At 41.2% G+C, this 14460-nt stretch overlaps 1 protein-coding gene across 11 annotated transcripts in view; it reads right to left on the minus strand.

The window, feature by feature from the left end:
• The window catches only part of TCF4 (transcription factor 4), a 349525-nt gene that overhangs the window by 23258 nt on the left and 311807 nt on the right, over positions 1–14460 (minus strand). For all 11 annotated transcript variants that reach the window (XM_036244526.1, XM_036244527.1, XM_036244524.1 and 8 more), the window contains 4 exons: positions 10191–10258; positions 9027–9105; positions 6508–6584; positions 3567–3770 (listed from right to left, as the gene is read on the minus strand). In XM_036244526.1, coding sequence (XP_036100419.1) covers positions 3567–3770; positions 6508–6584; positions 9027–9105; positions 10191–10258 — 428 coding nt within the window. The remainder of the gene's footprint in view (positions 1–3566; positions 3771–6507; positions 6585–9026; positions 9106–10190; positions 10259–14460) is intronic.

Genomic DNA, 14460 nt, shown 5'->3' on the forward strand with positions numbered 1-14460 from the left:
AAATAGCTAAACGTAAGCCTTTTGGTAAATGGTAATGGGACTTTAAAAGCTGGGCTAGAAAACTGTCTTTATCTTGTAGATGATGGAGAGCTGGTGAAGGTTTTGAGCAGGACAGAGCATGGGCAAATTATCATCTAGAAGGCCGGCCAGCCTACACCATTCACTCTCGTGTTATGAGCCACGCTGCTGTGAAAAAATCCCTTTCATTACGCTAATACTTAGTAAATCTCCGAAGACCTACTTCAGAACTCCAAGGAAAACATTTTATGAATCAAAAGCTAAGTACAATATGTTAGCAATTAAATGAGATAACATAATAGCTGAGGCAGAACCATGCGTTTTCCCTACCACGATTTCAAGCGGCTGCAGAAAGAAATGCTTATGTCATCCTCCCAGTTATCAAGCCATTGCGTTTTGATTTTCGGAAGGCGGGGACAGAGGAAACGAGAAGAGCGTGGGGGTCAAGAGGATTCAAAGCTGGCTATTCTTTAATCAGAAGAATTACGAAGGCGAGCTAAAACAGAGGCTTGTTCGAAACCAAACCCACCCTGGGCCGGTGTCCGGTTACTGTCACTTGCTCCTGCTCCAGGACAACAAATGAAGGTGTGCAGCTGGGAGGGAGGCTGCCCGGCTCGCTTTCCGGTGCATACCTCCCACTGCTACTTTATTTACTGCAGCTGGCCAGCTTTATAGCCTGTTTCATGTATTAGAATTCGAATGTGGAAAACATTACCAGTATCCTCCTTGAATTTTTGTTGTTGTTCAGAGGGAAGAGGGGGGTGGGTTTTTTTTCTCTTCCCCTCAACTTCCTTTTTATTGTGGAATGTATCAAACGGTCAAAGGCTAACTTCAGACTGACTAAATTCGAAAACTATTTCCTTTGTTCTTCGGTTTTTGTTTGAAAATTTATACCAGTTTGCACAAGGAAGGACAAGACGAGCCAATCTCGTTCGCACACGTTGCGGAGTTTTCAGGCGAGGAGCTCGAAGTCTGGGGGCTGCAGGCCCCCTTTGGTTTAAAGGACAGCAGGCTGTCACCGTGTCACATCTCTGGGGTTGCTCTCGTGTGTGTGTGGGGAGGGGGGGGGGCGTTCTGCGGTTCTCCTGGATGGAATGTCTTCAGAGGAGAGGGCAAGAAGGTTTCCTTATCGGCAAAACTAGCAGCTTTATTGCTTCTGCATAGTTTTCCCAAAATCAAAGACGCTCCTGGGTAACACTGGCTGTTAGTCCCCCCTTTCCTGTTGCTCTGTTCCAGTCTCTCTCTTTCCCTTCACCTGGGCCAGTCTAGCTTCCCATCACCAAAGATGATTCCAGTCTCTTCTTCCCATCCCTCCTCTGAATCGGACTCAAAGGAGAGGCACCTCAAAGGTCACACGGTTCTAAACACGATCTATGTGTAGTTTACTATCTCAAGAACTGCTTACCCTACATCTGGTATTTAAGAGCAAACTTCACATATTTATGGAAAAACCCAGCTCTGAAGCAATGCCTGGGTGCATGTTGCATCCGTTTAACATATGCAAAACGAACACAGCTACAGAAATTAAACTATTTTTCCCTTGATTGAGAGCAGATATACAGAAATGGTTATAAGTCACAGATCTGGCTTTTAATAAAGCCAGATTTCTTAATTAAAAGCAGTATTGTTTAAACATTGTAGTTTTTAAAAAAGAGCTGTACAAACTAAAATCTCATATTATATGCATCCCGGGTGTATTTAACACATTACCTGAGGCCAAGCTAAATTAAAATCTAGATTTTCCTTTTGTTAACTCTTAGCAACTGCCATGAATAGACAAACAATTTCTACTCAATGATGAATTTTTGGGGTAGAGGTCAAGGGAAAGCGAAAAAGAAAAAATTATTTAGCTTTGGCATTCAAAAATATCTTTCCACGTTTTAGAAGTGAGTTCATTGCTTCTATTTATAAACCGGTATTTTTGGTTTCAAATTGGTTGCAGGTTTCCATAATACACTGCTCAGGATGGCACTCGGTCTTAGTCTTTTACTAAGAAACTGAAAGGAGGACAGGAGAATACTACTGAGCAAAGAGCCTCAGAATAACCTGGATTTATTTTGCATTCTCCTTTCAGAATCATCTTTAAACAAGAGATGCATTAGGGATAACAGGAAACAAACCTCCATCCAAGCAACTTTTTTAAGAGTCTATAAGGTGCAAAGCAGGACACGAAAGTGTTCACTGATCAGGTAGGACTTTACATTTTTTTTCCCTTTATTGATATTAGAGAGAGAGAGAGGAAGGGAAAGGGAGAGAGCGATAGAAACATCAATTGGTTGCCTCCTGGATGCCCCTAACTGGGCATCAGGCCCAAAACCTGGGCATGTGCCCTGACTGGAAATCGAACCCACGCCCTCTTGGTGCATGGGTCGATGCTCAACCACTGTGCCACACTGGACGGGCCATCAGGTAGGACTTTAGGAGTAGAATTATGCAGAATCACTAGTAACATTAAATTATCCACCTATTTGGACACCTCATTATTTATCACCACTTAACATTTTGCTAGGAAGATTCTCTTAATCTTTATAATCATCCCCAAAAAGGATATACTCCCAAATCCTTCCAAAAGTAGTGGGTAACATTGAAATTCTAACTGTAATGTGGACAGATCTGCCTAAGTAGCATTCAGATACAGACTTATTTATAAATAGGTGGTGGTAAAATCACTATATACTTCAATTACACAGTCCCACACCATATATTTAGACAGACATACCCATCATATATTTCTGCCTCCCTTATCAGAATCCAAGGACATTGAGTTTCTTTAATAATAATTATTTTTTAGAAAATCAAACTATTCATATCTGAAATGCCAGCAATGTAACATGAACATAAGATGGTTGGGTCCTTTGGCCAAAGTCACCAGAGGAAGAATTTAAAATACCAGTAATGATGTAACAATGCTCTCCTGGGTATGTACTTAAGTGAAATGAAGACATGTGTCCACATAAAAACCTGTACGTGAATGTTCATAGGAACATTATTCATAATAGCCAGAGAGGAAATTACTCAAATATGCATCACCTGATGAATAGATAAATACAATGTATACAATGAAATATTGTTTGTCAATAAAAGTGAACCAACAGACACTCTGATACATGATAAAACATGCATAAACCTGGAGAACACTGTGGTAAGTTAAAGAAGCCAGTCAGAAAAGACCAACACATGTTGCATGATTCCAATTATAGGAAATATATAGACTAGGTGAATCAACGGCAGAAAAAAGTACCCCAGCAGTGGCCAGGGGCCGGGGGGAGGAGGAATGGAGAGGGACCGCTAATGGCAACAGGGATTTCTCTTCTTTTTTGCTGGGAGCAAAAGTGTTCTAAAATTAGACTGTGCAATAGTTGCATAACCCTGTGAATGTACTAAAACACAGTGAATCATAAACCTTAAATGGGTGAATTGCATATTAAATGAATATATCTCAATAAAGCTATTTAAGAAAGGAAAAGAAAACCCAGGAGCACTAGTATTTATAATTGAAATTCTAATTTTCTACGATAACTACAGAGTCTATGAATTTCATCACTTACCATGAGTGAATGTCTGTTGGCTGAAAGAAGACCGGTTCCATACCCTGAGCCCAGACCACCCATTGCTCCATTATGAGAAGGTCCAATGATGCCGTGCATGTCCCCATGACCACCGGGCATGGCTGTGGATGGGCCCACTGCGTGATTCCGGAGAACATGAATAGCATCATCCAGTCTTTCTAAACGATCTTCAATTCGGCTTTGCTGTTGGTAATAGATGATGTATTATTTGATTTAGTTTGAAACACATGCATAGGTTATATAAGTAAAACTTGAGTTAACACAAACTCCACTTAAGAGTTTCTAAATATGTTTCCAATAAAGTTTATTTCCTTAAAATGGTAATAAAAATAGTGTCCTTCCTAGACAATTGGTGACAAATGCTAATGTATAATTATTTTTCATGAACAAAGTAAATTCAGTAATTCTCCCAGGACGGTCTAATGTATATATACTATATACTATATTGCATTAGCTTAAAAGATAATTTAGATTTACTTTAGAAAAGCAAAACATGTATTCAATTTAACGAACATTCTGACAGACACTGGTTACAGATTTTTTAAAATTAGCAGTGGAAAGGTGAACTATTTCTAGTTTCCCAATCAAATTGTCTTCTTGAAGGCATATTCCCTGGTGTCCTTGTGACATATGATACAGTGCTAAGTATCAAGTCAGGGGCAGGGAAATGCATAAAGACGCTACTTCTTGAGTACTATCAATTTTCACCTGTTTCTTGCTTTCTATTTTCGTGTGTGTGTGTGTGTGTGTGTGTGTGTAGAAGGGAGTGGGGAATTACAGAAATAAACTACAAAACTTCTCCTACCTAATGTATGAGATTCAAGACTGAAGAATAACAAAGAACTGAATTAATGTTTACCAGGGGCTTCTAAATTATTTCAAAGTCCTTACTCCCTTATATAATCAAATTATACAATTAAAAACAACTGACTTGCCCTGGCTGGTTTGGCTCAGCGCTTAGAGCGTCAGTCTGCGGTCCCGAGAGACCCGGGTTCGGTTCCCGCTAAGGGCATGTGCCTCAGTTGCAGTTTGTCCCCGGCTCTGCTTGGGTTGTGCGGGTGGCAGCCACTCGATATGTCCCTTTCACGTCGATGTTTCTCTCTCTCTCTCCCTCCCACTCTATCTGAATAAAAAATAGAAAAATGTCCTTGGATGAGGATTAAAATAAATAAATAAATAAATAACCTGACTTTTTTTTTTTATCCCAACCATTAGGATCCAACTTTTCTGCAACTACATAAGGTCTATACTATAGTTTTTGGTGACAAAAAGGAACGTATAGATGTGTATTCATTTTTTTCAGTGTGATCAATACATATACCATCCCACTGGGTCCTCATCCTACATGAGTGAGGCAAGTCCTTCCATATAGATATGCAAATGAGGCTCAAATAAATTACGTGAATGAATTCATCAGTGTCACATTGCCAGAAAATGATAAAGTCAGGGATGGAATCTAAGTGTTTTGACTTTGAATCGAATGCCCTTTGTACTACCTTATGCTACAATCCACTTTGGTTCCAAAGGGCTGTGCACACAAATTTACCAGCTCTACTGTATGACAAGAGCAATTCCTAGTTATTCTATTCTGAGGGAAGAATGTGTGTCTAATACAGTTAGTCTACGGTACAGAGTCTTCTGGTTTGGTGAGCACTGGTGTTAGGGGACCTCCCCTAAACTCCTAGCTCAGCTACTGATGTGACCTGAGAAAAGCTACCCACTTCCTTGAGTCTATGCTTCTTATTTATAAAAACGGGAATGCATATGTACATACACTTCCAAGTGTAAATGCAAGCAGGAAAAGAAATAATACGTGTGCCTACCACCCTTTCTGGCTCACAGCTTCCTGGTGGGGAGAGCAGTTTCTGCTTGTGAATCCCCTTCTTGAGTGTTGAGAATTCAAAGAGAACTGAAGCTGTAGTTCACAACTATAAACCCAGTCTTTACAGTTTTATAGTTGGACAAAGCCCAGTTTTGATAGACATCCCAGAGATAGCTGATGGAGGCCAACTCGGCTGCAGATTGGCTGGGCAGGAGGCAGTGCCTGTGTGCTCTGGGCTTGCCTGTACTGGCTGGGATGCGGGGCTGGAGGATGCACACACCACCACAGGAAGGTGCAGCAAAGGGGGAAAGAGACCTTCGGATTTTAACTTTAAGATCTTCCTTCATTTAAATAGTAAGCCAGAAGAGAAGGAAACCTTGGATGGCACAACATAAAATTAGATAGAGAAATGTATGCCCTCTTTCATGTTCCATATCAAAAAATGGGGGTGGGGGTGAGGTGGAAAGACTGAAGAGCTCCTTGCTGCCACCCTCCCCTCTGGTCTGCATGCAGTCTACACGCTCTCTGCACGGCGGTGCTTCAGGCACCTTTCCAGCCCCATCTCTGTGAGCTGAAAAAGGCTTGCGCATCAGACCCCGAATCGTCATGTACTTACAATATCACTTAAACCCATGCAAAGTGTCGGCTGTTCCCTCCCCACTGGAAGGGCAGAGATGTACTGATATTACTAGATTTCTATGAGCAGCTGAGTAATGAGGAACTAGCAGGCTTCCTATTCCAAGGTCAAGGGGAAAACTCCCATAAACCATTATTCTGGGAAGCAGAGGCGAGATGAGAGAATCTTCAGTGCTGCAGCTCTACAGCTCAGCGGGAACTTCGCTGTTCCTTTCAGGGGACTTATTCCATCATTCACAGGCATCTCTCCCCAACATGGGAAGGGGGCCATTATCCTTCCAGGACTTTAAATATTTCATCTGGTCCTGCGTCTTTAGAGCCCGGGGGCTTACACTGCAGTAGTCAGTACCTGGGCCACATCTACAAATGGGATCAAGCCGTCTAATCTTGGAGAGTAAGCTGGGGGCAAAGAGAGAAGCATGGTCTGCAAATGGCTAGAGCAGAGTGAGAGGTGAGACTTACCAAAGAGTGTAAGGGTCCTTCATAGTTAGGAGATGAGGAGGCCTGTCCTCCGTTTCTAGACCAAACAGCTGTGCCTGCTAATATTAAAATGGGAATTACAATGTGATCTATATAATCTTAAAAATAATCTCAGCAACATTTTAAACAGTTCTTTTAGAAACAGCGATGCTGATTTCTATGTGAACAATAAGGTAAATACATGTAAACCTCCCATCCAAGAATTCTGGGGCGAGGAAACATTTTAAATGTAAAACATATAGACCCTGTATAGACTCAGAATTCTCTCAGGCTTCCTAAACAGGGGACTTTTGGCTGGAGAAGTGTTCCCTTGAAGAAAACTATCACTACACAGTCAAGGTCCTTCTAAGGGTGCAAAGGGGGCTTTTGTTACACCTCCACGCAGGGCCAGTTTTTTAACCCAAATCCTCGCACCACTGAAAAACAGGTTTGCAACTTGTTTTTAAAATGATCCTTGAGAAGGAATAAGCCTTCAGAAACTTTTCAAGGAAATAAGAGGAGCTGGCAGAGATCCACAGAGCCAGAAACTTAAAAACTCAATACAACAACGGTAATAGGTAGTTTCTTCGGAAGAAAATAATTTTTTTATGATTCAGTAAATTTGCAGGTACAGAAAGATTCGTGCTATAATAAATAGTACATGTCTAACTGCCCACTTTTAAATTTAAAATAATACATACTCAGTATAGAAAATAAATAATTCAAGAAAGGGAAATAAAATCTATGATCTCACTGAAATCTCATGGCCTGACACAGTTAGCACTTTAAATATTCATTCTTCCTGTCCTTTCTGAGTGTCTGGATGTGTATTTTTATGCTACGTGAAAATAGAATATTTTGTTCAATTACTTTTAGTGACAGAATCTGGACAGAGCTATCGGTGTGAAAATAGCAATCTGTCCCCACGTTTACATCTTCGTAATGCTCTCCCTCGCTAACATGTGGTCTTCCACGACGGGTCACCACGCCCCCCACAGTGGCCTGGTTTCTCGTCTTCCACAGAGAGCATACTATTCAGGTTTAGGGCATTGAGGGAGATTTCTGCAACGATCTCCCCTACTGAACTTTTTGCTCCCCTGCTGAACCTCGAAGTGGGGTGGCAGAATGGGGAGCACCCGGATGTCTGAGCTTCCACATTGCTGCAGATGTAACCTCAGCAAGTCACGTGCCCTTCTGGGCCTTGTACTCGCCTCTGTGAAAGCAGAGCATCAGACTAAAATAGTTGTTCTCAAGGCTTCCGAGACTCCAGAACTGTTTCCCCAAATTATAAAACAAAGTTAGAGCTGTTTTGCTTGGAATGGGGCACTCGGAGGTCTCCCTGCTCGGACCCCTGCTCGGGCCTCGCTGGGCTGATGCCCTCTTGCCCCTTCTCTGGCACTGGCCCCTGCGGTGTGTGATCTCTTTCCAGAGCCGAACGACAGTGCGGACAACCCCCTGAACTGTCCTTTCCTCTTCTGCCACCAGGAATGCTTCACTGCCGTCCACTATCCTCTTCGTATCGTCCCGGTTTCTTCAGCTTTGCCTCTCTGGGCATTTGGACTTAAATGTCCAGCTCCCCTCCCTGTTCGAGACCCCCATGTCACTGGAGGCTTGCAAAGGCTGACACCAGTCCCGGCCTACGCCATGGCTACCGCCTCTGCAGGCTCCGCGGTGGCCTGCACCCTCTGGTCTGCAGAGAGGCCAGGCTGCCACCGGCCCTGCGGGTGCTGTGCGCGGGGAATAGCGGGGGTGGCGGCGGCGACACTTCGGCAGTGACTCCGCCATCAATTACAGTCAGGTCAGGTTTCAATGGGGGACAGATGTGACTTCGTTTTGTCTTAGAAGCCACCTGTCCTCTTCCCAAAGAGCACGGACAGGTACCAGACAGGGCCTCTGGAAGCATTTATGTCAGAAGGCCAATGAGCCTGCTGAATGGCCCTCTGGAAAGTAAATGTTGTACCAACATAATTTAAGAACTTATGATTGTATTCTTTGAAGCCACAGGTCATGTAATTTGTTATTTTTAAAGGCAAACATCCCCTTTACTCCACACACTAACTTCACTATTTACAAGACTATAGTTTTCCTCCAACATTCCAGTGACACGGACTTCAAAGAGGGAGTTCGGAAAGTCTACACTTGTGTCGGAAATGATGCTTTTGAATAATCTGTATTTGATGACTGTACATCAGACCCATGGCTGCTTTCACTGCCCTTTCTCCTCTGAGATGCTTTGCTGAAGTGTATTATTCTGTGAATATCTTCTAGAGAGTGAGGAAAAGTTTAAGAGGTTAAGTTTTCCATATGTCTATGTATTTTAAAAACATCTAATTTTGAAGAAAAGTTTGAGGGATACAAGCCTGTGCCTTCCCAGGGCAGTCTGTCCCTCCCACTCCTTTCTGTCTGTCTGCGCGGCAGGGTGAGTGTGAGCTCGTGGAGGCAGGGGTTGGACCTGCTGGAGCAGGGCGTGGCCCCGAGGGGCCCCTTGCCAGCTGCCCTGGGCAGGTGGAGGCAGACAGTACCTGAGAGAGAAGGAGGAGAGCCGACGGGAGTCGAAGGGTTTGATGAAAAGCTGTTGTTAGTGTGATCTGGAGAATAGATCTTAAAACAGTGGGAAGAAAAGAAACAAACCTTCATTATTAGGAATGATCAACAATTTTGTAAACCGAAAGCATCTATGCAATTCATTTAAAAATTACAAGTTTTAAAATGCATTTAATGATCAACTATAGTGCCAATATTCTAAAACGAAAAATGTAATCACTTTAATTTTTCAAAATCAGAATTATTGAGGTCATATAGGACAGTCGGAAAAGAACTGGACTGGAGGTCAGGAGACTTCATTTCTAGCCCCTTTCCTCCCATTCCTCCTGTGGCTGGATGGCTGTGAGCAGGGGGCAAAACACCCCCCACCCCCACCTTCTGCAAAACAGGTCAGACTGTACCGTCCCTAAGACTGGTTTCCGACTCTTCCTTCACCACGATCCAGGCATTTGATGCCAAGACATAAGAATGCCCGGATTAAACAAACACTTTTATTTGGTCAAAATGCTAATACAAATCAAACATATTTTATGCTCCCAATGGTAAGGAAAAACCAACTGAAGAGATAAAATGTTAGAACAACTAATCTCCATTCATGCAAATGACCACATTTAGCTTTTCAAGACAACAGGAGGCATTCTTCCTCACACGAGCAAGGTGTGACACTGTCACCAGAGAACATGCAAGACATGCTCAGGTCTAGACTCTTGGCAGTGGGTAGTCAGGGCGGAGCAGCTGAGTCCCCAGGGGCCAAATATGTGACAATTTTTCACAGACCTCAATTACGATCTTTTCTTTAAAAAAAAAAAATGTCTTTTCCAAAATGTTTCAGAATTGCCCCTTGCAAAGTCAGTCTTAGATACTGTCAATGGATGCTTACATGACTTTAGAGAAATGTAAGAAATCGAGATAGAAATCCATACACTTAGCACCACTGTGAGACACGACAGGAGACCAGCCACGTGCTGGAGGCTTCGGCGTTCTCTCCCCAAATTTCCCAGTGATCGTTATGCAAGAAAGCTAGCATTTCCAAAATCAAAGCTATTTGCCATTCATTTTCTAAAATTCCAAATGTCCACTTCTGATTAAAGTTCAGCCTTCGACAATGCTACATGTGAAGTCCAAAGTCAATATTTCCTCACCGAAGCGAGCGCCTTCCCCAGAGCATCCCCAGTCTGGGAGCTGCCTGCGGCTCCGCTTCCTCTGTTTGCTGCAGAAACAAAAGGCAGAATATGAAAAACCAGGCAGCGAGAAGTCTAACAATTTTCTATTCCTGGTCCATTTACTCACAATTTAATTGCATTTTTAATGCTAATTATGACACATTAATCTTTAATTAGCATTAATTTGTTTGCTGAGGTAGATGTCAAATATATTCATGTTACATTTTTTACAGATAAAATATAAACCTGACACCTTGCTTTAAAGCTACAGTGTTTTAGTTGCTGTTACCTTCCTGCTTGTTACTTAGGGGTAGTCAGTGGTGAAGGATAGTTAATTGTTAAGAAGTATATAGTATTTTCAAGTCTCTATAGTCTTCAATGTTTGGCTTTTCTTTATACTTTAGATAGTCAATTGAATTCTCCTCAAGCACCTCCTTTCAAATAAAAGAATGATACATTGCAAAAAGAGGTATGCCTCTCAGTTCCACAGTAAACAAAATAAAACATACAGAAAAGGTCTAGCTTCCCAGGAGAGAAACTGTTTTTAATATTTGAAAGAACATGTATTCTCTACTTTTTAATTCAAATTTAAAAATTTTGAACTGTTATGCTACTAAAAGTTAATATGGTCTCAAATTCTAGATAAAACCAGTCTACATAACCGTGAAGCTCTCTCTCCAACTAAACCACTGGTATTTTTATCTATAAAAGAGATGAACAAAGCATACCATTCGTGAAGAGACGGGAGATTCCAGTCTATAATGCAAAGCCAGCGTTATTCAGCAAGTACCTGAGTAGCACGTCGGCTTGATCAAATGGGAGGGGCAGCCAGTGCTCCTCTGAGGTCTTAGTCTCAATACAACACCTACATGTGCTGTGTTACAGTCATTAGGGCCTCCACATTAGCAAATTAACATGGTACTTAAATAAAACCTACTAAACTCCGGGGGAAGATATTTTTCAATATTTTGTGAAATAAGAGCAGGAACTCTTGAATCCACTGATTAATCCAAGCAAACCTTTATTACACAAATAATTTTTTAAAAATCCGCAGTCCTATCCTTGACCCAAGAGAGCAGCCTTTCTTGGCAAATATGTCCTCCCCTACTTCCAGATCTGTCAAGTGGGGTACAGCTCAGCCCTCGACTGGTCAGATTCTCCACTTCTCCAGATTACAAGTTCACTCTCTTCACCTCTGCTTAGCAGTTAAATTATGCTGGCTATTTTTATACATTGCCATGTTGGGTTTGTGTCAGTTAGTAATCTTCTGATGTGGGTTTTATTTGGTTAACAAAACCCACACCCATATTTACGTAGTATTACTAACCCTGAAAGAACACTGGTATGTGGTAAAAACAACAGTCACCTTCGGACAAGACATTCGTTTTCCTATCACAAATTCACAATAAAAATATATTGTTACAAAGCAGCTGACATTGTCCTAGAAGAAGTGAAGCTATACTCTGTAATTTCAAAATTTTAAATTAAAAGGCTCATCTCTGTATCGGTTATTAGTACTGAGGATTTTATGTGGAACCAATCTTAGAAAGGAGCATCTGACATCACACTGAGCTAGTGGAAGGAATTCACAGATACCAGAAGTATTAAAAATACTTAATATAAGAGATAAATAAAATTTCATCTGGTGTGAAAATTAAAATGGCTGTATTAAGAAGTTTTTTTTAAAAAAAATAAAGACAATTCTAAAAAGAAAATGAATAAAGACTTTGAAAACACAGACAGCACTAACATTTTTTACCTTGTATTATCACAGTATTTGGGGGCAATTTTATATATATTTTTTCATAGAAGTAACACTGTCATATATACCTAAAAATTAGATTTATCGGTCAAAATAATTTGTGATATCTGCTTGATTAGAAAACAGAGCTTCGTGATATGTGTGTTCAAAGCCACAATGGAAAAATTACATTATCTAAAAAAGAACTGAAACCCAAATGGGACAAGATACTGTTTCAATTACAGACAAAACTTGCCACCATTGTGGCATTCAAAAGATTAATTCTTCTTTTGGACAACTTTAGAATTAATATAATATGTGTTTAAAGATATTTTTTTCATAAAATCAGACAGGATTGAAAACCAACAAATTTTAGAACCATTAAAAAAGTTAATTATATATAACCAAAAAAAAAATCATACTCTATAAGAAACAAGATAATCATTATGCTCACTTTCATACTAAACTTTGAATTAAGTGCCAGTTATACATAGGGAGATATTAGGACTTAGGAAGAAGAAAAAAATAGAATCAGCTCCTTACCTCATGTTCTCATAAAAATGATTCAGAAAACTAAAAGCTACTCATGGAAGCCACTGATAAGAAGAGACTATGCTCTAACACGGAGCCATTCCACCCTGCGGCAGCTGGAGAGCCCAACCCAGGGGCTTAAATTTCAAAGCGGTTTCCTGGGGCCAGTGTGCCCTTTCGCTGGAATGCCTTTTGTTCTGTTCCAGGAAACGCTGGAGAAGACACATTTCCATGAGTCCCTGAGCATGTTAAGCTACATGCGTCCTTCTGCTAGGGAGCTCTCTTTTATCTGGGTGGCTGATATGTCAAAGGGCATAATCAGAAAGTGAGTATGTTACTAATTCTCAAAGGTATAATTTCTTTTTATATTGAGTAATGGGTCATGTTTAGCAAAACATACTTCTAATTATATTTTGTGCTCATCCAATCCACCTTTTGGCCTCAGTGTAACAGGACTTGATTACTATTCTAGGTTCAAGTTTTTGTCAACTAGTATTATTAGCAATTACCCAAGTGCCCATATAACAAAAATAAAGATAAAAACTCTTGCCCCTACTTGGTAAAGACTGGATTGATTTCTTAAGTTTTTTGAGCTCTAATCAATTTTTCTTGCTCAAGAAAAAAATAATCAGTCATTAAGTAGGGTTGTAAAATAAACATGAGTGGAAGATGAGCAGTCATTAAGAGGAACTGTAACTCTGTAGGAGGATTCGACGCCGTCAGCCACCCAAGCATTGTTCAGATGGCTTGAACACAGGTGCTGTTGCTGGCTAGAAGGTGGAGCAGAGAAAAGGGTTTGGTGTGTTGGACTACACGCCGGACCACCCTTGGAATCAACCTCGGCTTGGGGGAAAGGGCAATTCCCATAGAACACACCCTAATCAAAACCCCCGATGGGTGGTGCCTGGGGACCGGCCACGGAAAATCAGAATTTCGAAAATGTTACCCTTCTCTTGCACACCCGTAACCTCAGGCTGGGAGCATCATGAAGACACAAGAGGAATGAGAAGTGGGTGTAGCTGCCTGAAAGATAACTGCTTTAAAACTTAGGTTTTTCTGAACTAACTGATCCTCATATTAAATTAAACTATTAGAAGCAGCATAACGATGCCATGAGCTTGTCTATACAAATGACAACAGAAGGAGCATCTCCAGTACTGCTCCTCAATATAAGTTTAGAATTAAACCTAACTCTCAGCAGGAGGGATTTCTAGGAACTCAGGGGAAAGTTGGACCCCATGACCTGGTGCAGGAAATGGACTAAAGGATTTAAATCAAACCAGTCTATTGTTTTCCTTGAATGGTCTTCGTAACTTCGATGCTATGACATTGCTGGACAAAATCCATATACTCTTATGCTCTGTGCCTGTCCATCACCCGAGTGTATCTGAAGGCTCAAGATTCTTGTAAAAGACAAAGTGACTTCTATGTAACTACTCTAATAATAAAATTACTGTGAAACCAAGTCCTCTAGGGGAAATTGTCATGTTCCTGCTAGAAAAGCCACATACTCAAGAGCATCATGTCATACAAACATGTCATTAGAAGTGGAAGGTGTAAACCAGATTAATCATGCACCAGAAAGATATTCCAGGGTAATCTTTAGCATATGTTGCATTAAATTAATCTTGGTAGTCTATTCCTTCAACATTATTTGGTGTGAGGGTAAAAATATTGGAAACTCCTGTATAAGCAGGCCAGTTAAAGACCAATAAAACAGTAGTTATTATAACCATTATACTAGTTGTATGCCCAATTTTTTCTGAGGGGAAGGGAGGGTGTACAGCCCCAGACAACAAGAGGTCACAGCCCAGGAGTGGATACAGATGGCATCTCCCAGTGGGCACTGGCCACTGTCCTCCCTGAGGAATCTCGGGGCTGTGCATGGTAGGCAGTAGCCTCATGCTTTGGACCAGGAAGGGCTACTGGATATTGCAGGTAAGAAGGAAATGTGTACATAACAAAATGTGTATGGCT

Source organism: Molossus molossus, unplaced genomic scaffold, assembly GCF_014108415.1.
Source record: "Molossus molossus isolate mMolMol1 unplaced genomic scaffold, mMolMol1.p scaffold_m16_p_6, whole genome shotgun sequence".
Lineage (NCBI taxonomy): Eukaryota > Metazoa > Chordata > Mammalia > Chiroptera > Molossidae > Molossus > Molossus molossus.